The sequence below is a fragment of the Lissotriton vulgaris genome, unplaced genomic scaffold (assembly GCF_964263255.1).
Source record: "Lissotriton vulgaris unplaced genomic scaffold, aLisVul1.2 SCAFFOLD_6018, whole genome shotgun sequence".
Lineage (NCBI taxonomy): Eukaryota > Metazoa > Chordata > Amphibia > Caudata > Salamandridae > Lissotriton > Lissotriton vulgaris.
Window position 1 is genome coordinate 82,026 of NW_028249069.1, and position 22,149 is coordinate 104,174.

The 22,149-nt window shown below is 43.0% G+C and overlaps 1 protein-coding gene across 1 annotated transcript in view; it reads right to left on the minus strand.

Annotated features, from left to right (window-relative positions):
* LOC147663706 (uncharacterized) overlaps positions 1–21,156 on the minus strand; it is a 54,758-nt gene extending 33,602 nt beyond the window's left edge. Inside the window, exons 1-6 of the mRNA XM_086950252.1 lie at positions 21,147–21,156; positions 14,428–14,468; positions 13,443–13,508; positions 13,059–13,124; positions 12,535–12,588; positions 2,331–2,372 (exon numbers count right to left, since the gene is read on the minus strand). Of these exons, the coding sequence (XP_086806378.1) occupies positions 2,331–2,372; positions 12,535–12,588; positions 13,059–13,124; positions 13,443–13,508; positions 14,428–14,468; positions 21,147–21,156 (279 nt within the window). The remainder of the gene's footprint in view (positions 1–2,330; positions 2,373–12,534; positions 12,589–13,058; positions 13,125–13,442; positions 13,509–14,427; positions 14,469–21,146) is intronic.
* Between the last annotated feature and the right edge of the window lie 993 nt (positions 21,157–22,149).

Consider the following 22,149-nt stretch of genomic DNA (forward strand, 5'->3'; position numbering starts at 1 on the left):
GCATTTTTGGAAATGCTGTCATCAGATCTAAACATTCCCAAAAATGTCAGTTTGATACAGAGGATTTTACTTACAATAGCCTTTGATTGAGGTACTGAACCACATGCGGTCTCCCAATACATGGATGATGTCCTTCTTTACATACATGACATCCGACAGGGACTTGGGAGCATCAACTCAGTGCTTGAACAATTTAATGAACTGGGACACAACTTTTCTTGTTCCATTGAGACCGTAATGCCCTCCACAGCCTTCATGGCAGGACCCCACCAGGTGCACTGGGAACCATCCAAGTTCCGCTACATTAGGGTTCATATCTACCCTGAAACCCGTCTACTTACAAGGGCAATTACTACCTTGAGGCCACAGATATCCTTCTGGAGAACGCTACCCCTCGCGGTGCAGGTGAGCTTCCCTCTCTAAGATGGTGATGCTCCCCATCTCCTGTATTACTTCCTGACCTGCTGGTCACTGAACCACTCTCCACATTCCACACACTGCATGGGATGTTGGGCTGCCTTATCTGAAACAAAGGGTGGCGACGGGTTGCAATGAGGTAGCTCCAGCTGCCTTTTGCGTTGGGATGACTAGGGGCTCCTAACTTCGGGCTTTATTATCTTGTGGCACCGTGGCCATCAAGATGGCGGGCGGTCGACATCTGGCTGAGCTGGCTCATCTACACTGGGCCAAGCTGCTCAAATAATACATGAACTTCTGTTGCTGAATGGTAAACTTCCCCTGCATTTCAATACCCTATTGAGCTTCACTCGGACACATGTACCATACATGCTGGAGATCAGAGTTAGATCTATAGGACCTTTTCAGGGATCTGCTATGAAGTGAGAGGGTGGAGCTTTGAGAGGCAGGAGGGGCATTCACTCTGGGCACCTTGTTTCACTAGGGAGCTCTTGCACCCTTTGAGCACCTACACGAACTTCATGAGAACCCTCTAGGTCATTACCTAGTGCACCGCACAATACTGGATGAATTACAGTGGCTTTGGCATATTACAAGAACCTGAGACACAACCATTGGTTCATGCAGACTATGTGAGGGATCACAAGGTTCACACACACAATGGCCTCTAGTTCTTGAAACTTGATGCAGCCTGCGAAATTACACTGGGAACGAGACATTGGCCATGAGAGCACTCCTAAAGAATGAGATAGGGCTCTCATCTACCCCGTAACATTTCCAGAAATGCAAAGTTCCAATACATCCAGCTCAACATCTTACACTGGGCCTATTTTACCTCCGAGAGACTGCACCGCAAATATGAAAGCAAGTCTGTGTGCCCCAGATGTGATTCTGGAATTCCAGATATGGCACATATGTTCTGGAACTGTTCAGGGGCACAGTTATTATAAGGGGCGGTCTTAGATGCCTTGGCAGAGGTTGCGGGTAGAATGGATCTGAGCACCATGGAGGTGGAATTACTGGGGATTTTCTGACATAGGAGACAGAGGGGCCGAACAGTCTGATTCATAGACTTAGTCCTAATTATAACTAAACAGGCAATTGCCATGAACTGGAAAGGTTCCTGCCTTAACATGTCCTACTGGAATGTGGCAATGTTAAAATGGAGTAAAGCTGAGTCCACTGCGCTGTGCAGGGAGGAGCTGAGGGGCTTATGAAGGGTTCCAATCGTGCAGGAGTGTGATATTTTTGTGTGTGAGTTACAGGTCCACTTTGAGGGGACCAGGGAAAGGGTGTCCGACTGTGTGTGGTGATTCTGTTCCCACACTCTTTATTTGCTCCCAAAGCCATGCCTGGAGTGCCCCACTATCTTGGTTCATTCCCACCTCTTGGTGTGGCTGAAGAGGTGCTGCCGTGGGTGATAACAGAACTAAATATCAATTGCCAGACATAGACTCCCTCTACATAGGAGACACAGTTCTTGTCTCTGGAAATTTTAGTGCTGGGCCTGTTCAAACTGTTAACAATATAATTTGTCAAGGTTACGTTAAAGAATAGACCAATGTCCCCTTCAGGTGTTTCCTCTACTATATTTGATATAGTGACCTAATGGGACATTACACATTGATTATCTGAATCATTAAATGATACTGTACAATGTACAATATGCATTGTGCTCATGCTAAAGCCTAATAAAAGGGTTCTTGAGAAACCAAATACAAGAGACTTTGATTATTTTTTTAAGGTGAATATTCGTGTGTGCACATGCAGGGGCATTACTAATGCCAAGCAAAGATAACTCAACTCTTACTTTGATAGCTGTCATCCCTACACTGAGATGGATTTCAATAAATGCCACAACCGTGCAACTATTCCTACATTAGTAACAGTAACATACTAGATAGCAAACTTACCTGAGCAATCTTCACGAGTTCCATGTAGATGTTGTAGTCATTCTGTAACAAAATAAAACATATATTGAACTTCAGGTGCAGACAATGGTGATTAGTTGGCACTTGCCTAATAATTGGACCAGTGAATGGTTTTACAGATTTGAGAAAGTGTAATAGGCGATATGAAGGAACATAAAGCATGCATACCACAACAATCACATGATTACATGAACTACATTTTCTAATTTCATCACTAGAATAAACCAATCGAACAGAAGGATGGATGGCAAAGGCATGTTATGTCATTGGATACATTGCAATATTGAGAATCTACACATTTACCTAAATCCTGATTCACCTATTCACATCCAGCAGGAAGGGGGTTAGATGTAAGGTCCATTTTTGGTGGACTACAAAAGAGAAGAGGAGGTCAGGTATACGAGGCTGAATGCAAGGACAATGAGATAAGAATAATCCAAGAGCCCTCAGATGCTGGTGGAACTAGGGCACCCTTTTAAAATTAACAGTTACGACATTATCCCTTTCTTTCCTGCCTCATCCAGAGTGCAGGGGGAGCCAAATTACCCAATTTTGCAATCACCACCAGCTCGTCAATCAGAAGCTCTTTTTTGGTTGACTTCAAAAGGGCAATTCAATTTAGTGTGTGTCCTCCCAGTGCTGTTCCTACTAGTATCTTTTTTGCTGGGTCTGCCCTTTTACTCCCTTGAAGTCTCATGCAGAAAAGTTCAGAACTGTCCCATTATTATTATTATTATTATTATTAAAAAGGATTTGGTACCGCGCACATACACCAATTGGTTTCTTGGCGCTCAAGACCGGGTGGGAGGAGAACATTCAGGGGCCGGGCAGCTAGCCATGCGCCAAACGGAACAGGTAAGTTTTTAGAGAGTTACGAAAGCAACGATAGTCGGTAGACAGACGAATGGCAAGAGGGAGGGAATTCCAGTTAGCCGGAGCAAGGAAGGAGAAGCAAGCTCCTCCATGTTTCTTGCGGTTAAACCTAGGGGTGATCAGGAGGTTGTGAGCCGAGGATCTGAGGTGACGGGAAGGGACATAGGCAAGTAAACAAGAAGAAATAAAGGCAGGAGCGCATGAAAACAGGGATTTGAAAATGATGCAGGCCATTTTAAAAACACACCGCTGTGCAACTGGGAGCCAGTGTAAAGTTTTCAGCAAAGGGGTGACATGCTGATGTTTAGGCTGCCGAAAAATTAGTCTGGCTGCCTGATTCTGGACCAGTTGAAGTCGGGAAAGATGGCAGGCAGGGACCCCCACGTATAGACAGTTGGCATAATCTAGACGTGAGGTGATGAGGGCCAGGATGACAAGAATAAGGGCCTCTTGAGATAGAAACCTGCGAATCTTCCCGATTCGGCGGAGGTGGAAAAAACAAGCCGAAGTGACGGTGTTAATGTGAGGCCGCATTGAGAGGTCACTAGAAATAGTCACCCCCAAGCTCTTCACTGTGTTCACTGGACAAGGAGGGGAACCCAAAGCTACAGGCCAGAAGTTGGGAGACCAGGGAGTAAGAGGACCACCGGTCACCACCAGCTCCGTTTTACTGGGGTTGAGCTTAAGTTGACTAAGGTTCATCCACTCATAGATGAAGAGCATGGCATTTTGAAAATTAGAACAGGAGGAGGGGGAAGAATTGAGAGGGAAAATAAGCTGCAGATCATCTGCATAGTTAAAAGCAATAAGTGAAAACTGACGAAGGGAGACAAGAAGGGGCTGCATATAAAGATTAAACAGAAGCGGGGATAAAGCAGAACCCTGGGGGACACCACAGGAAAGAGAGGATAGAGGGGCAGAAAAGGAAGAAAGCCGGACAGATTGAAAACGAGAATGAAGAAAAGATACCACCCATGACAGGGCCAAGCCAGAAATGCCAGCGTTTCTGACACGGTCGACCAAGATACCATGGTCGACCGTGTCGAAAGCGGCTGAGAGGTCTAAGAGTACAAGGGCCTGGGACAGATTCCTGTCAGCTCCCTGTTTCAGTGTGTCCATGACTGCCACCACAACTGCCTCAGTGGAGTGGGCGGGTCTAAACCCAGCCTGTCGGTCGTCGAGGAAATGAGTTTCCTCGATAAAGGCACTGAGGCAGCGGGTGACATAGGTCTCTAAGACCTTTCCTAAGTAAGGGAGGAGGGAGATGGGGCGGTAGTTGGCTAACGTGGAGGGGTCAAGGCCCGTTTTTTTTAAAATGGGAACCACCACAGCGCTTTTAAAAGCATTAGGGACAGAGCCTGACAAAAGAGATTGATTTAAGAGATCAAGAGGGGGACCGGGGCAAGCCGCGAAAGCAGCTCTTAAGATGGACGTGGGGCAGCAATCGTTAGGCGAGCCAGAGCTCACCGTCTGAAGCAATGAGAGAAAAGTATCCAGGGAGATGGGGGGAAATTTAGAAAACGAGTGTGGATTCGGGGGGGGGAGAACAGAGTCATGGGGCAGAGTAGTGAGGGGAATGTTATTTTTAATCGCGGAAATTTTGTCGGAAAAAAAAGAGTTAAGAGAGTTACACAAGGCTTGTGTGGGAAGGGGCTGAGGGGTGACCCGATCAGGAAGGGAGAGCTCGGCTACAATAGAAAAAATGTCTTTGGTCTTGGATGCTGAGGTCAAGACCTTCTGAGAAAAATAAGATAATTTGGCCGAGATGATCGACCGTTTATAAGCCTTTAATAAATCAGAATACGTGACTTGGAGTAGACGGTCATAGTTCCGCCGCCAACGGCGCTCAGCCTGTCTAAGGCGGAGTTTGTCCGCCTTAAGAGTGGAGGTAAACCAGCGCTGAGCGTCGTGGGGGCGTTTGGACTTAACAGTTTTGATGGGGGCAACGACATCGCAGGCAGAGGACAGCCATTGATCAAGAGAGGTAGCTTGGGAGTCCAAGTCAGAATAGTCAGGGAGAGATGATGAAGCAAGAATAGAGTGGAAATGGGGAATGTCAGCATGTTTCCAATTTCGAACCTGAAGGTTATGGGGGATCGGAGGACGGGTAGGCAAGAGTAAATGCAAGGGAAAGGAAATAAAGAAGTGATCAGACCAGGGGCAAGGGTAGACCAAGGGAGAGGGAATGTCGAGGTTAGTGGACCAGATCTGATCTAGTGTGTGGCCTTTATTGTGTGTGGCCACGAAGATGTGTTTGGAGAAATTTAAACCAAGCAGTGAGTCGGTGAACTCACGGGAGAGGGAGGATTCCTGGGGGTCTGAGGGCCAGTAGTTGAAGTCGCCCGCCACCAAAACCCTGGCGGAATTGATGGCAATTTGCGAGATCATACTACTAAATAAGGATGGGAAGAGAGGCGAGTTGCCAGGGGGACGGTAAACTAATATACAGATAAATGAGGAATTGGGAGAGGTAAATTTCAGTGTAAGGATGTCCGTATTAGCTATGGGTGGAGTGGAAAGGGTAGTGAACTGTAAGTGAGAGCGAATGATAGCAGCGACTCCGCCGCCAGGTCTGCCAGGGTTTCTATCAGAATGGAGAATATAGTAGCCTGCAGGGATGCACACTGAAAGAAAATTAGAAGTGAGTGAGGAACATAAGTTATATTGTGTCTGAAGAAGAGAAGTCTATCTCTGTAGATCTGTCTTCTGAAAACAATATAAATGATGGCATGTCCAAAATGGCAGTGAACAACACAGACAATCTTAAATTTGGTGCGTCTGCCACACTTGCTTCTGGTGCACCTGCAATATGGCCATGACCATATTTAGGTAGTCTATGATTTAGATATGAGTCACCGGAAGTGGGTAGTCTCTCAGGAATGATATGCAAGTAGACAGGATGTCAGACCTTCACTGAAAACTACCCAAGGAGATGAAACTAAATTACTCATCATGTAGAAATTGAGAAAGGCTCGCCCAACTCAGGGAGCCATACATATGGTGGTGAGCTGGGTCGAACCAGGGATGTGGTGCATCATGACCTTTATGGGGAAGGTCAGTGCAGGATTGGCTGACGGTTGGCGCTGTACTAGAGGCATTTGAGTGCTTCCTGGGCTGTTGGAGCAAGTTTGTCAGCTTAGCCCATAAAAGGTGCTGGGAGGTGGCAAATGGGTCTCTTTTTCCCACTGGCCACCATGGACAAGACGCCACCTCTATACCCTATGTGCTTGGAACCCAGAGTTTTGCCTGCATGTTTCTTTGTTTTTCTGTTTCTTTGTTTTAGGCTCCTGTGGGCCAATGCTGATTACTGCCAGCACTATGGTAATGGTCTCGAATATCTTTTTTCAGAATCTTCGCATCCAGCTTGGCAGCCAAGGTCCATCAAATGCCTAATAGAGCCACGGGGGCTTGAGAGCCATTTCCCACCATACCCAAGTGCAATTTATGAATACCTGTACTCAGTGGTGGCTCCGGTGGGCACTTCTAGGCTGTGGAGGCGAGGGGGCACTGGGTGGTTTTGGGGTTCCTTTGTTTGCGTTATTGCACCAGTATCATTCATTACTTGGCGTTGTCTGCCTAGGGCTAACTGGAATTCAGGTAAAGCACTCCAATGCACTAGGCTGATTTTGCACTAATGTAGTTTGTCCGTCAGGGGAAATTGAAGTATATTTTGTGGATGCGTGGTTTGCATCCAGAAAACAAGCAAGGTCTCATGCACGTAGGAATCCAATTAGAGGGCACACCTTAAATATGGGAATTGTCCCAAATATACCCTTTTTAACTATTTACATTTGATCCAGTTTCTGTGAAAGGTGAAAATTCAATTAGGACCTTTCATTGGCGGCGTCAACGGGAAGAAACCGCAAGCGGGAGCACTGTTAAGTCAACCTTTGCCAGAAAGACCCACAAGCCTATGCTTTCCTAGACACATTCCACACACCTGCTGCTACCTGCACAGAAAAAAAGGCACTTCTCCAACCGAAAGGGACGACTTGCTTTGTTGGTATCTGCGAGCCTGGTTGGTATGAGGAGGAGTCTCCTGAGACAGTGCGAGTGGGGCCAGCCATCATTCCCAGTCCAAACCATGTGCACAATTGAATGGGTAAGTTGGTTAAGCCAGCCAGGGGGGTTATCTATATCCCAGCCTGCATCAAGGCTGGGCGGTTGGTTCTCGAAGGATGGGGTACACTGCACTGAGGAAGGTAAGAAAATATTCTTGAGAACTTGGTGGCATGGCTAGGACATGTCCAATGCAATTTGGTTGGAGGGCGGCCAGATAGCAGGTGAACTATGCTGGCCTGTGGCTTGTGAGGTCCTGATTGGTTGGACATTTATGCTCTATATAAGGTATCCTTTTCCTTCTACACCAAAATAACAACAGCATCACAGGACCCTCCAAGGACTGCTGGCAGTGAGTTCAAAGGAGTTTACAGGGGCATAGGTGGTAGGTGGTAGCCTTTGACCTGCTGGCTTTACCTGCCATCCACCCCTGCAGGCACACTGGGCGCAACCTAGCACAGTCCCTTGGAGAGGCAAATGATGGGTGTAGGAGGTGTCCAAGAGAGGTATCCCAGTTGGCAGATGGGCCCCCTAAACAGGATTATCCCGGTAAGGGAGATCCTTGTGTGGGCTCTTCCCATAAGGAGGAACACACCCAGGTGCAGTTTTGATTGGACACAGGATGTTAAGAGGAAAGGACACTAGGGCCAGTGATGATTTCACCCAAAAATGAATTTTGAGGATGCAATGGAACAGAAATGTAGTTATGGATAGGAAATAAATGTATTAGTGTCTTTGTTAGGCTAGGCTTTGATTCCTGTAAACCAACTGTACAAATGTTTGTTACTGTCCATAAAGTAAAATGTGTTTTTTGTCTCGTTTGTATGTGTAAATAAATACGGTCAGGGATTTATGACCCCAAACCAAATTTGTCTGGGGTTGCTGGAGTTGAGGAGGAGGGGTCAGTTAACCAGGAGGCATCGGCAATACCGGGCCATAGTAAATGCGGCTTAAAACTACAGAAGATAGAAAGTTTAGAAACACAATCTATTTTGGAAAGTTTGTCTTCAGAACAAGAACTTTGTGCAACCAAGGAAAAAGGTGAAAACATAGAGGCAAAATGCCCATTCCAAGATGCAGAGGAAAACTACATTTATGAATGATGAGTACTGATGAGGACAACTAGAAATTCAAAGAGAAGGAAGGATGGAGATTATACTTTGGAGACCAATAAAGAGAGCACGAAGAACAACGTCGAAAGAAATTAAGGACATGTGCAACGTTGACAAAGTGTAAAAGTAGGAAAACATATTTTACACTTGAATGCCAATTAGGTAATATGCTCAGTGACAAGGTGAAGAATCGGAATTACATCAGGGAAATATGCTCAAAAGTAGAGTAAGTAAATGCTTAATGTTCAGTTAATAAAAACCATTACAAATAGCCATAGACAATAAAAGAGAGCAGATTGTAAAAGAAGATAGTTAAAAACAGTTAAAAAAAGGAATTAAAAAAATATATATATTTGGTGAAGTATCAGTCCACCTCAAGATACTCGTAAGTTTCTACGAGGCGATTTTTGGTAATCTGTCATAGGTCTTGTTCTCGAAGGACGGTATGTTGTGTCAGCTCCAATCCTCTTTTTTCCTTTTGGAGGACGGGCTGGGACTCTCCCTAAATGTTTGTACCTCTTGGAGGAGGTGCTTCAGTGTTCCGGGCCAGTTTAAGACTCTAGGCCGACCTGATATTTAGGAGCTGTCGTCTTTAGGGGTGTGGTAACGGTGTACATTCAGACTTTCATCATTTCTTTTGAGCCTGGATTCTGGTGCTCCAAGATATTTAACCAGTCGGCAGGCGGTTTGCACATCCACGCCTCTGAAGCAGGCCAAAGTTGCTTCTCTACAGGTTCTGTTTCCGTTTTTTATAAATAGAGGTCTCAATAAGTTCTTGCGCACTTACTGCAGCTCCTTGCAGATGGTAATGAGGTGTATGATGTTTTCCTCGTGCATACCGCATAAGCGGCATTTTGCTGCATTTGAGGGGCGCAGCCATGGGGCCATGTGGTCCGCTGACGGTAGTACTCCCAATCTTTTGTTGTTTTGGTAAAACTGGTCGACATATATGACTGTGGAGTGAGTTTGTTATAAGTTTGAACCGTCAGCCAGCCATGTGCTCGCTTAGCTAATGAAGCTTTGTCTTGAATGAGGGATTCTTTCTTAACGATTTTATTTACGTTTTTTTTAAAGCCTGCCAGGTTCCCTTGCAGTTCCCATAGCTGCCTTGCCCCAGTTGGTTAATGGCATCCTCCAGAAAGAGTCTTGCTGGACTGTCGTTTTTGTTTTGTAGATCTTTCCAGAGGAGTGCGTTAAGAGTGTGTGCTTCACCTCTGCTTATTTTATACCAGGTCTTAAGGTATGATCCCTTGCGTGCAATCTCTTCCTTGACCAACCCAAATTCAAGTCGGATCTGCGCCGGAGAGGTGTATTTCGGGAGACCGAACATTATCCGCATTGCTCTTGTGACTACTCCATTCAGAGTTCCTATGTCCCTGCCTCTCATAGCTTCACTTCCATATGTGATGGACGGAGACAGTTTTGCTTGAATCACTTGGAGGAGTGGAGTGAAGTTTGGAACAGTGATCTTCTTTTTAAGGTTCCTTAAAGAAACTGCAATCAATAGGCCTCTCTTGTTTATCTCCTCCACTTGTGTCGTCAATGATCACTCCCAAGTAGCAATATTTGTTTGTGTTTTCTAGTTTATTTGAGTCCAAGTACCAACTGAATGATGGTTTATTTTTGCGATGGTTAAGGCGCATGACTTTTGTTTTGCTGTAGTTGATACTGAGTTTGTTTGCATTGGAATATTCTGCGGTGATGTCGAGAAGCCGCTGTAGGCCAATCTGAGTCTGGCTAATTAACACCAGGTCATCGGCGTAAAATAGGTTGGACAACTGTCTGGCTCCTAGTTTTAGAGCATGTGAGCTGTTGTCATTTAATTTAGTTGCTAGTTCGGCCATAAAGAGATTGAATAAAGTTGGTGCTAACACACACCCTTGTTTAACGCCTGTGCAGGTTAGAATTTTCTTAGTTAAGAAGTCTCCCAGACCTAATTTGACCTGGACCCACATGTCGCTATGCAGGAGAATAAGTTGGATCAGTAGGGCTTCTGGAATTTTCATTCTCGTCAGTTTTTGCCACAGCAGATTTCTATTTACACCTGTCGAATGCGGCGCTGTAATCTATGAAACACAGATACAAGGGGGCATTTCCTGCTAGCGCTGAATCGATCAATAGTGACAGGGCTAAGATGTTGGTGGATGTCCCCATATTTTTCATGAAGCCCATTTGGTTAAACGGGATAGCTGAGGTTTCTTCTGCCCACCATGTCAATTCCTGAAGTAGGAGGCCCGCGAAATACTTAGCCTCGTTGTCTAGTAGGTCTATTAACCGATAGCGTCTTGGGTCTTTTCTATCGCCTTTTTTGTATATTGGTGATATTATTGCCCCCCTCCATGACTGTGGGATTGTCAGAGTTTGCCGATTTTTTTCAACCATTGGTTTAAGAATAAACGCCCAATATTTTGGTTCCTGTTTGAATAAAATTGGAGGTATCCCATTTGGACCTGGGGCTCCATCTCTTCTCCCTTTCTTGATCCTGTTAACTATTTGTGCGGTTGTGATTACTACTGCTTCATTAGATGTCGAAGTTTCTTGATTTGGGGACGGATATTCCTGCTCAAAAGTAGAATACCAAGAGTGGATGAGAAAACTTGTGAGGTGAAGACAGAAACTGGACTCTCCGCCAAAAAGTGCTAAAAAGAGTGAAGGAATATGTCACAGAGGGAATAGTGATGGTAAATAAATGCGAAGGGTTTAAAAAGTAAGGACAGAGAGAAAACATTTTTATTTTGTATTCTTGATGTGGCAATTTCACGTTTAAGGGATCGTTGCATGTGAGTGTGAACTATGCGTGGTCGAATTAGGTGCACAAGAAGTGAGGGATGATCCTTTTCACGAGATGCTGTCCCCCACCAAAGGCCTCCTCTCCATCAGAAGATTATCGGTCAACTCCTTTGTGATAGGCATCATTTTTTGTGGTGATGTATGAATTTTCCTCATCTTCCTATTGTGAGATTTTTTGTAATATATGGGTATTATTACAATATGGATAGAATCCCTGAGAGGCAAAAACAATAAATTATTAAAATTAATGTTCACCATCCTCTCCTTGAGGGACAGACAAAGATTTATCTGACATGTCCAGGATAGATCTAGGAGGCCTGATCTATGCGAGATTTTAAGAATATACATGTCAGATAAATTCACATAGAATGAATCAAACCTAAATATCTCTGTGGATCCTGCCCTTGGATGACCATGGTCAGGGATGATTTAGGGCATCAGCAAAGTGGGCATTGCCGGACCCCCATCTTCCAAGGGACTCCTGGGAAAGTGTACTTTCTCTCTATTCCACCTACCTCTCTGTATTAACCTCTCACTCTCTTCTCTGTATACACCTACCCCTAGCCCTGCCTCCATCTCTGTCTCTGTCAAACCAGTGTCTTTTAAGGTTGGTTGAGCCATGGACAGGACATGTTTAACAACTTTGTTGTGACCGATTTGTTGAAAATTCAACTTATGATTAAGTATTGTTTGGCATCATGTGCGGCTGAATTGTTAGAATTAGGTAATGAAATTCAAAGTTGTTCTGAATAGGGGCCTTTCCCCATATCATTTATTTACACTTCAATAATGGGTGTAACTAAATCGCCTGTGTTGATTGGTAATCATAACCATGCAAACAAAATGCACATGTAACGATGCGATGGATACAAATCTCTGATTTATGCCTGCACACATATGTGCAGATCCAAACATACCATATTCAATTTGACTCAGACCCTTTCTAATTCTGGCTTTATTTCATTAATGGTCTTAATTGTATAATTTATTGACCTCTTGAAAATGCCATGGGAACTTGAATAACGTTTGATAAAATTAGCATCAAGCAATCCTGTGCAAAAATTGATTATGTGGGCAAATGTTAAGTTCAAAAGACTTGAAGATATCAGTTAGGGGACTGATTAGTGAAAAATCCCCTATAGAAAAAATATGCAAAAGTATTCTCCAGTAAAATTTGACAAAATGTCACATATTTTACTGATTTAAAACAGTTTGGGCAGGTCTAGTCGTACCTGCAGGATCTCAATTCTGCATCCCATAGGCTTCAAGAATATTTAGTAACTGAGGCCAGAATCAATTGACCTATCACAGTGGTTTACAATAGGGTAACACTAGAGCAAGAAAACTCTTACCTGATTAAGGAACAGCTGTTGGGTAGACACTCCACAGCTGGCTGCAGTAGTTTCCTGAGGGTAAAAAGAACTTGGTCTGTAGTAAATATATATTCTTGAAGACATCATCCACACTGCTAACCCAGCTGCCAGTGATGCATTACTTTGTCAGGAACACATGTGCAGTAAAAGGTGCACTCAGCTACATGCGTGACTTGGTAATACCCTTCCTGTAAGACATTCTTTTCTGACTTGGCTCACGCAAGCAGGTTTACATGCAGCAACAATGTTTGGAGTTAAGGAGTCAATGGGTGCAAGCTCCTTGTCCCTAACCCGAGACCTGCCCTGGGCGTGTCTGTCAACATGCATCACTTGCATCATTCAAAAACCTCTTACATGGTATCTGGCCCCACCCTGTGTGTCCTCTCCTCAACAAACGCCACTGGCTGCTTCTTCTACTCAGATACACCGACATACACCAGTTGAGGCTAACTGAGTCAAATAACACACACAAAATATCATGACATTAAAACAGTTATCCTTACCACAAATCTGATGGTGTTTATTGTAATAAATTCATAGGATTCTGCTTTCTTGTTCACAGGCCCATTCTGAAAGAAACAAAGATCAAGAAGTTACTTCAGTTTTTGCCTGTAAAGTGTTCAGGCGGGTAAGTTTTCGGTGATGTACTGTGTGCCAAGTGGTTCTGTGTGAAGAAGAAAGTTGCAGGGACCTTCATGCGATGGATCTAGGAGGGGCACCAGTCTGCACATTTGTAAATATGAGCTAGCCTGGTGTAAAACCAGAGCGCAGGTGCATCAACGCATCACCCTCCCATCCCCCACTCACTGCAACAAAGCACCTTTAGCCACCCCGGCCCCGTGTATTTTCTTGGACTTGGTGGTAAAGTATGATGCAGAGACTCTTACCCGGACTGCACTGTAGAGGCAGATAATGCTTTGGAATATAAAGCCAAACATCTGTGCTTGATCCTTCTGCAAGACAGTTTAGGAATACGTCAGTACATTCCTAGATCACAAAGCCATTTTATAAATATCCATCTGAAAGCCAATTTGAATTATTATACTCAGTCCTTTCCACTTTCAAACACCGGGACATATGTTAAATAAAAATTACTCCTGGCAGTAAAATACGGTTATGCTGAAATTAGTACTGGGCAAAGGTGTAAGTACGTTTTGGGGAAAATTACTGACAGGCAGTAACTACTACAATCAACTGCATAGGTTTTGCCATTCTTTAAACAGTTAACAAATAAACTTGAAATGAAATTAAGCAAAATACAAAAAATGATATCTGACGAAAGAAGAAGTCTAAATTTCAGGACCACTTCAGAGCAAAACACACCTCCATCTTTACTTCATGCTGCAATACCTACTAATTTCAGGTTAACCTCAGAGGTGTTCCTAGGGTCTTTCTCAAATTGAGGCCATGAAGTTAAGATCTGGAATCAACTCCAATATACTATTGAAAGGGCTTTGAGTGGAATAAACTCTACCATTCAAAGGTACTTTATAAAGATATCCCTCCTGAAATATTACTAGAAAATATTAAGACCTCAAACTCCTCACCCACCAGTGATACCAAACAATTAAGCAGAGAAATTCTCACTGCACCAAACTCCCACAAAGACCTACAGATGGAGTAAGGAGAACCACAGCCAACTCTTCAATCATAAAAACTGCGACCTAATGTGAAGCACCACACACTTTTGCACAGGTACACCTGTGACATGTAGTTTGACCAATGAGAGTCACTTATGGTATCTATTTTGTTTGCTTTTGCCAGCAGTGTTCACTATTTGTTCCTACAGCGTAAAAGCAGCACCCCGTACCCCTTTATTTTCCATGCAACCCTATGTACCTTAAGACCATACATGCTTGCCCTGTTACTTACGGAATAAATTTTCTGTTCTTCAACAGTTCCCTTAAATCCATCTGGAATGAAATGAAACATTTAGCATACCATAGCAGTTTAAATAAAGTATGTGATCTGGTCTCTTGTGTGTGGTTGGGTGACAGGAGATGCAAGGAGAAGCATCCCTGTTGGTGGACTTTACTTGTGACTGGCAACAGTAGTATTATGTTGCGACACTCCTGTTGGGTTAATCGACTTTCACAAAAGCAATGCAAAAATTGGACTGTTAGGTTTTTAATATATTTCTGCTGCCATGTATTTTTGTGTTAAGGGCTATAGTCTGCTCCATGACAGGTACACAGTAAGGAGTAACATTGGTAGATATAACCTTAAAATGTCATATGGTAACTTCTCAGGAATAAAATAATGAATGATTGTTTGTGCATGTTATTCTTACCCATCATAATAAGTACATATCCATAACCATCCCAGGGGGAGCAGCCGAGCTGTTTACTAGGGACGGTTTCTGTGAATTTTTTTTTACAGCGGGACGATATTGCCGGCTCCCGGTAACAAAAATGGCTCGCAGGAGCCCAAAACAGGCCCCCACCCTCGTGGCCCACCAGGGAAATGCCGGTGCCCGCTATGACCTGTCTCACCCTGTAAAGAGCCCTTTATGTATCCAGAATATTCAAAAGTCAAAGACCATCCAAAGCTGCATTTTAAGGCACCATCAGTTGTGGTACATTTAGCGTTAGGATAAAGTGAAGAATTGCCATTTAATATGGAAGCCCCCAATTGTCGATTTCTTTTATGAAATAGCTCTGGTGAAGCCTCTAGGCCTTTGTATTAAAAGGATGAGCTTTTGGTTTTGCCACATCTTTTCTATACCGAAATATGAACGCATGCGTCAAGGTGCATGCACAAGCATGTTTGGCAATTTAGAAATTGATTTCCTATTTAGGGACACTCGTTCTTATATGACTACCATGAGTTATCATGCATGCACACACATAGGGCATAATAGGGTCACCATGTCCTTTGTTTTTTTTATTTACTGTTCCAAGATGGCAGATCATTCCTTTGGAGTAGTTCTTTAAAAAAATGAGTCTCATTTTGAGAACATTGTGCAGCAGTAGCAAAATACAGCAGCCGGGCCCACAACTCAATAAATAAATAAACTACACAAAAATATAATAAATGGAACAGGGAAGGGAGGGTGTGGAATGGTAGGGATGGAGAGTTGGCAGGAAGTAAACACTGATGATTGGTGGGAGCAAAGGGGAAGACACAAATGAAGATCTATATTTACAAAAAAATAAGTAAGAAATAAAAGCTGGAGTATCGGGGAAGCAATATGCACATTGGTGGGGCAATGTGAGGAGAAAAGCAGCACACAGGCAAGAGAGCGAGTAAAATTATATGCTCCATGAAGTCCTCAAAATAAAAGAACATTGTAGTTTCCTGAATGCAATCACAAGGAGATGATGGTTGGAGTGCTGAAACCTCAACATCAGCAGAGGGCAGATACAAGTGAACCTCAAAACAATATGAGACCGAAATGCTCTTGCGTGGGACAAAAACAAAAAAAAGAAGGAAAACCATTGTATCAAGAGAGGGAAGTGAGATAGACTACACATCCCTTTATTCATGTGTAATGAAGTAACCCATAAGCCACTCTAAGTATTTGGGAAACAACAGGTCTGGCCAACAGACAGCTAAAAAATTATGTAGGCAAGACCGAAAAAGGACTTTTAGGCTTTTACATGCTGAGACCCAAATTACAACAAGTGTGGAGAGGATTTCCAGTGTGGCATTCTGCTTGGCATTATTGTCAGGAAACCCGTGTTCCCATACCGGAATCTCCAGGTGCGGTTGCACTGGAAAATGTTACCAGCCGAAAATCTACATTGCACCCCTGTACACAATTCCTGCACCCCCACCTGATCCTTAGCGAAGGCATGGTGGATGCTTGTAATGCTCCTCCATTAGATGACATTCTGACCTTCTCTATCCATCCCTTTACACAGAGGTGCTGCAGATATTCACCAGTGCCTGGAGCAGGTGGTAAATACCTGTCTTAAACCCCTTGGAATCAGGAACAGTGTGTGGAATTCTGAAAGGCAATCTAGATCTGCAGACTTTTCCCCATTCAGAAAGGTTCAACTCATAACTGAAGGAATCCTGTGTCACAAAAATAGCTAGTACCAGTAATTCTGCTGCTCGGAATGTACTCACAGAATTTCTCCAAACACATATTGGGGCTGTTGGAAGGGCCGTAGCACCACCAAATATTGGGGATCTCCTGTTTTGATCACGGACCTCCCAGAGATAGGCCTAGGGCATAGGGCCGCTGGTTAGGAGAGGAGAAGGGTGCTGGGAGGGTAAGTTAAACTTAGTTTAGTCTTTTTTCTTTCCTTTCTCTTTCGTATCCTTTGATGTGTGCCAGTCAGGAGGTTGTGGGCAGTGTATGTTGTACTTCTGTTGCATCATAAAACCGAAAAAAACAACATTGTTTCTAAATCATAGGGAGCATGTAATTGCTCTGTTGGGGCACATGGCACTTTAACTCATGATACATTTATTTACTGTTTCAAAGTTTGATATAAATATGTAACATGGTTTTTGAACCGCTCTTCAAGTTTTCAGAAAATGTGGAGAACAGTTATTTTTTTTTACATCACAATCCATCTGCTCCTCATTCATGTTGTAGGTTTCATCTGTATTGTCTGAGTGTTATATTGTGTATATTATATTGGATACAGTAGTTACATCTCCAATATTAAGTGAAATTGGGTTTATACGTATTCTTAAACAACATGTTATAAAACTAGGGTTTTGTGTTTTTGTTTATCAAGTTTGTATTGCAAGTTTTTGCAAGAACTATGTCATAAGGTTTAACAAATAAAATTGAAAAGTCAGTCTCCCTAGAGTATGGATGTCTACCCTTGGTCCATGTGGGCCACATGTTTGGAAGATTTTTAGAACTCCTCATCAAACTGAGTCGCTCCAAGTTCATAACAGCACTTAGGACAAGGACTGTCCTCTGAACCTGATGCCCAAGACCCACAGTGGCTAAATACCCTAACAATGCATTTTAATGGGAATCCTTTACCCCGTCACTTGCTGTCCTGAGCGTCTAACATGAATCCAGTCCATGCAAGTCAATGCTGGCCACCTCTACAATGAGATCACTCTTGAATAAATCATGTTACACAGTTGAGTGAAAAAGATGCTCCAAATGATTCACTAGGATGAATGGATAGTGGAATTGACACATTTTATCACACGAAGAAGGCGTATTAATATCTGTCAATCATAATATCGCGGAGAAATCGGAAGGGGCTAGTAAACTGTGTAGATGGAAATAATAGCTTATTAATTATATAATTATAAAAAGTAAATGCACTGCAGAATTTTTGGGTATCCACAACATGACCTGCAAGACAAGCTACTATATATTTTGTTATTCCTTTGATGAATATTGATAAAGTGCCTCAAAATCCCCATCCCTTGTTGGAAGGCCCCCCTACAGAGAGATATGTGAAAGACAAAATAGTCTGGATTGCTCAATTTTGGAATCTCAGGCATAAGAATGATAAACAATATTAGGCAGAACAACCAAGTTACATTCTACATATTGAGAATGCAGGCATGCTATGTCATTTAAATTGTCATGGCTTGTTTTGTGGTGATAACCCCTAGGAGAGAGCAGCATTTATACCACGTGACCCGAATAATTATTTATTTTACTTCAAATGTGTTACAACAACTTTGGAGGCAAATATTCTGATATTGGTTTACGAAATAACCATTGATGGCCAAAAAAGTTTTGAGAACTAATTAACTTTAAAAAAAACACCAGAAAGAGATTTATGACTTGGCCTGAACCTACATATATGCTTGTGTTCAATTCATAAACATTGCCAACAGTACAACTGAAAAGCAGCGCCACAAGGGAAGTTTCCACGCTACTACTGAAACAGTCAATTTACCTCTCCCAGGAGCTCCTGTTCCCCGTCTGCAAAAATGTAGAAAGCGTAAAGTTCTGCACAGGAGGAATGGAGCCAGCTGTGCAAATGCATTTCTTTTTCTCTGTCTGCAGGGCCAGCTTTAGCGCTGTTGGCACCCTTCTGACAATCATGTATGCACCCCCATGACCTCCTCCTCGGATTTCCTCATTACCACCAAGCAAAAGTGCCCCTCATCTCTCCATAGACACTCTCTCTCATACATTTATTTTTTAAAGCACTGACTTTACTAATAAGAATGTAGAGCTGCCCAAACAAACCCTTTTCACCACCATTAGGACTAGATAAGACTGGGGAAAAAACAAAGTGCAGCTCTTTTATTACTGTTGGAAACAGTCACTGTTCTATATTGGGGTTGTATCATATGAACTGCAGTGACAAAAGGATCACTGTGACAAAAGCAGTAATCCACTCAGCTATCCACATAAAATGCAGATCTGTGATCTGCACGGTAGGAGTTCTTTGTGGCAGGCATATTAACCCTTTGCACTACTTTATAGCAAGTGAAAACTGTAACTAGACAAGACTCTTATCTCTCTCTGGCAGGAACATTAATGACGGGAGTTTTCTTGACATTTTTATTGCTGTCTTGTTGTAAATAAAACAGTGATAGTATTAAGCATTCGCTGAAGACATGCTATCATGTCTTCGTTCTAGTTTTCCCGCCCGTAATTGAAATACGGCCAGACTCCATTTTGTTTTCTGGTGTCCATCTTGTGTGCCGTACATTACCATGTGCTCGCCACGAGGCGAGCCCTACCTAACTGATTGTCACCCCTGAAGTTTGGCCAGCAACAGGCTATAAATAGTTCCTTGTGCGTCCAGCGCATGTCCAGTAGGAGTCACATCTGTTTCTGATTAGCGTGGATTGGAATGTGTGTTCGGCAGGTCTCAAGAACTGTTAACTCCACCCATGTATCGATTATGTTCAAGAAATGTCCATATATGGTTGTAAATCATGCTTTGAGCAGTAACCGCCCACTTATGAGCCCCTTCTTTGTGGATAAAAGGGGACCGCATGTCTGAGTTCTTTGTGCTACCTTGTACAATACTGTAGAGTGTTGTGTAAGCTGTAGTACCACCTTTAAAGGTTTATTAAACTATGTTTTTGTATTTCCAGTTTCCGTGCCAATTTCTTCTGTAGTTTGCACAGAGGAGCGAACCCTTTGCTCTTACAGGCCTTGCTGAGGCCTGTATACATCAGTCTGAAAACTGGGTTCACATGGAACTCTGCCACAGGCGCTTTTAAATCATAAGTTACTGCGAAATACAGCGGCTCCCCTGAGGTCAGCGTCCCCCTCTCCAGGTCAGCGTCCTGTGCGGCCGCACCAGTCACACTGTCCCAAAGCCAACTCTCTCTCTGAGGAAAACATATTTTCCCAAAGGAGAAAGCTCAAAACAACAAAACGTAGGGGTGATGCTTCCCTCTTCGGATCCTGGAATTATAGTTATTCCAGCTCTTGAAATGAGTAACTTTTGAGCCATTTCCACAGAGTAAAAGGTTTTGGATTTCAGTTTGTAAATACCCACAGAGCTACATGTTTGTGGGAATTTACAAACTTCCAGACAAACCTTGCCTTGCAAGGTCCAAGCCCCACACCTTAAATGGGATTTACTAATACAGATTTCTCTATATGTAATCATGACTGAATGCACAAGTTCTGGGTTTTAATCTAACAACCAAATGCATTCAGGGAGTTGCAGTTCTGGTTGTCATTAGATGATTCCAATTAGCAAAAACACCAGAATAATGATTTGTAAAAGAAAAGCCCAGGACTGGATCACTGCGTCCTTAGTTGCAGGTAGTTTTTTAAACCCTAGCTAAAATATTATCCTCTGTGGCCCAACCTGGTGCAGGCTTGGTGGGAAATAAATACACAATGCGTTCAATGGAATGATGATGGATAATGGCCACAAAGAAGTATATGCATACGAGCCAAGTTTTCTTCATACAAATTGATAGATTTCCAACTTCAGGATATTTACGAAAATGTTCTAGAGTACTAATCCTTGTATGGTTTGTTGTTTGGGCATTCGCAGAAATAAATCTGACTATACTTTTATTTTTATTATGGCAGAACCGTATTTCTCTGTTAGAGAAATGCCTTCACGTAGACCCTTATTAAATAACAGGGTGTTTGAGGTATCTTAAAAACCCTTGTACAAATGTTCTACGACCATTTTGTAGAGTTTATTTGCCTGTGTGAGTAGTGTGGGGAAATTGGGCAATGTATTCTGTGGCTGTTCACTGTATTCCAATGGCACATCCCGATACCTCACTTGAGAACACCCATGTCTACACCTTTTGACTCAGACTTACTTCTGTGGAAAATTGGCTGCACTGAAATATTTTCAATAACAGAAAGTTTCATCTAAATGTTCAGAAATACTGGTTACATGATATGTATTTGGCTGGTATATTGTGAGTAAGTTGCATGCCAGGACATACATCACATTCAAAAGTCACACAAGGCATTCAGTGGAAGATTAATTTGAGAAGACCATGCCTCACAACTGTGGCATACTTCTGTTTCACTGTTCCTGCAAGATACTTCGGACTTGATCCTGTCCTCCCAGGGGAAAAATAAACATTGGCAAAGCAAAGCCAATAGGTTTCGTATTTTTTAACCATGTTGTACCACAGTATAGCTGTTGTGCAGCATGGCTTAACGTACAAAAAGTGCCATGACGCGATCAATGCTGGCCTCTTTATACAGTTTTTTTTACCTTCAACCATGCTGCACAGCAACTACCCAGCCGTACAATATGGAAAATAAAACATTTACAAAGCATACGTGTAGCTGCTGTGCAGCATGGTTGAACATTTTTAAAAGCGCTAGAAGGCAACCAGTGTGGACCATGCCAAAGCACTTTTTCTGTCATTTTAGTTGGGCTGTACAACATGTCTAAATACAAATTTGGCAAGATCTACTAGCTTTGCTATGTTTATTTTAAAAAGTTTTTACCAGTTTTTATTCAGGGCTCAATCAAAGCAAAGGCATAAGCAACAGTTACATTCCACAGGGTCACGTTCATTTTTAGGCCCAGTGAGATACGTGATGTGCCCAGAATCACAGTATGTTGACCAAACGCTGGGATTTGAACCCAGTTATAGAGGTGGCTGCCCTTTCTCAAACCTCGACCATTCAAATAACAACTTAGGGGGGCCAGAAAAGAATGGTAGGTGCAAGGAAAGGAGAAGGGTTTAGTTATTTTAGCTAAGACGGGAAATTAGAATGTGCGTATGTGTGTGGATCAGCATGACAAACAAATGTATTTGGATAGATCGGCATTCTCTTACTGACATTGGTGATATGTTGATGACAGTCAAGGGTGCTAATTTTTTCTCTACGCTTGATCAGTCATCAGCATATCACCTGATCACACTACATCTGGAGTCAAGGCAACTCACATTTTTTTACACCAATGAAGGAGTATACTGGTTCAAGCATATGCCTTTTGGTCTGGCATCCGCAGCAGTAATGTATCAAAGGGACACGCACCACTAGTTTAAGAAAGAAGATAAGGTGACTAACTTACAAGATGACATCCATGTTTTTTGGAATGATATTGAAAAGCATGATCAGTTGAGGAGATGGCTGAGGATTGGTGCTGAGTTGTCATGTTCCACGATTGAAAGAGAATGTTTGGCGTGTTGGAGGGGTGTGTGTCACTTTGAAAGGTTTTGTGCGGAATGGACTACGTGATTTGCACCATTCATTGACCCTTG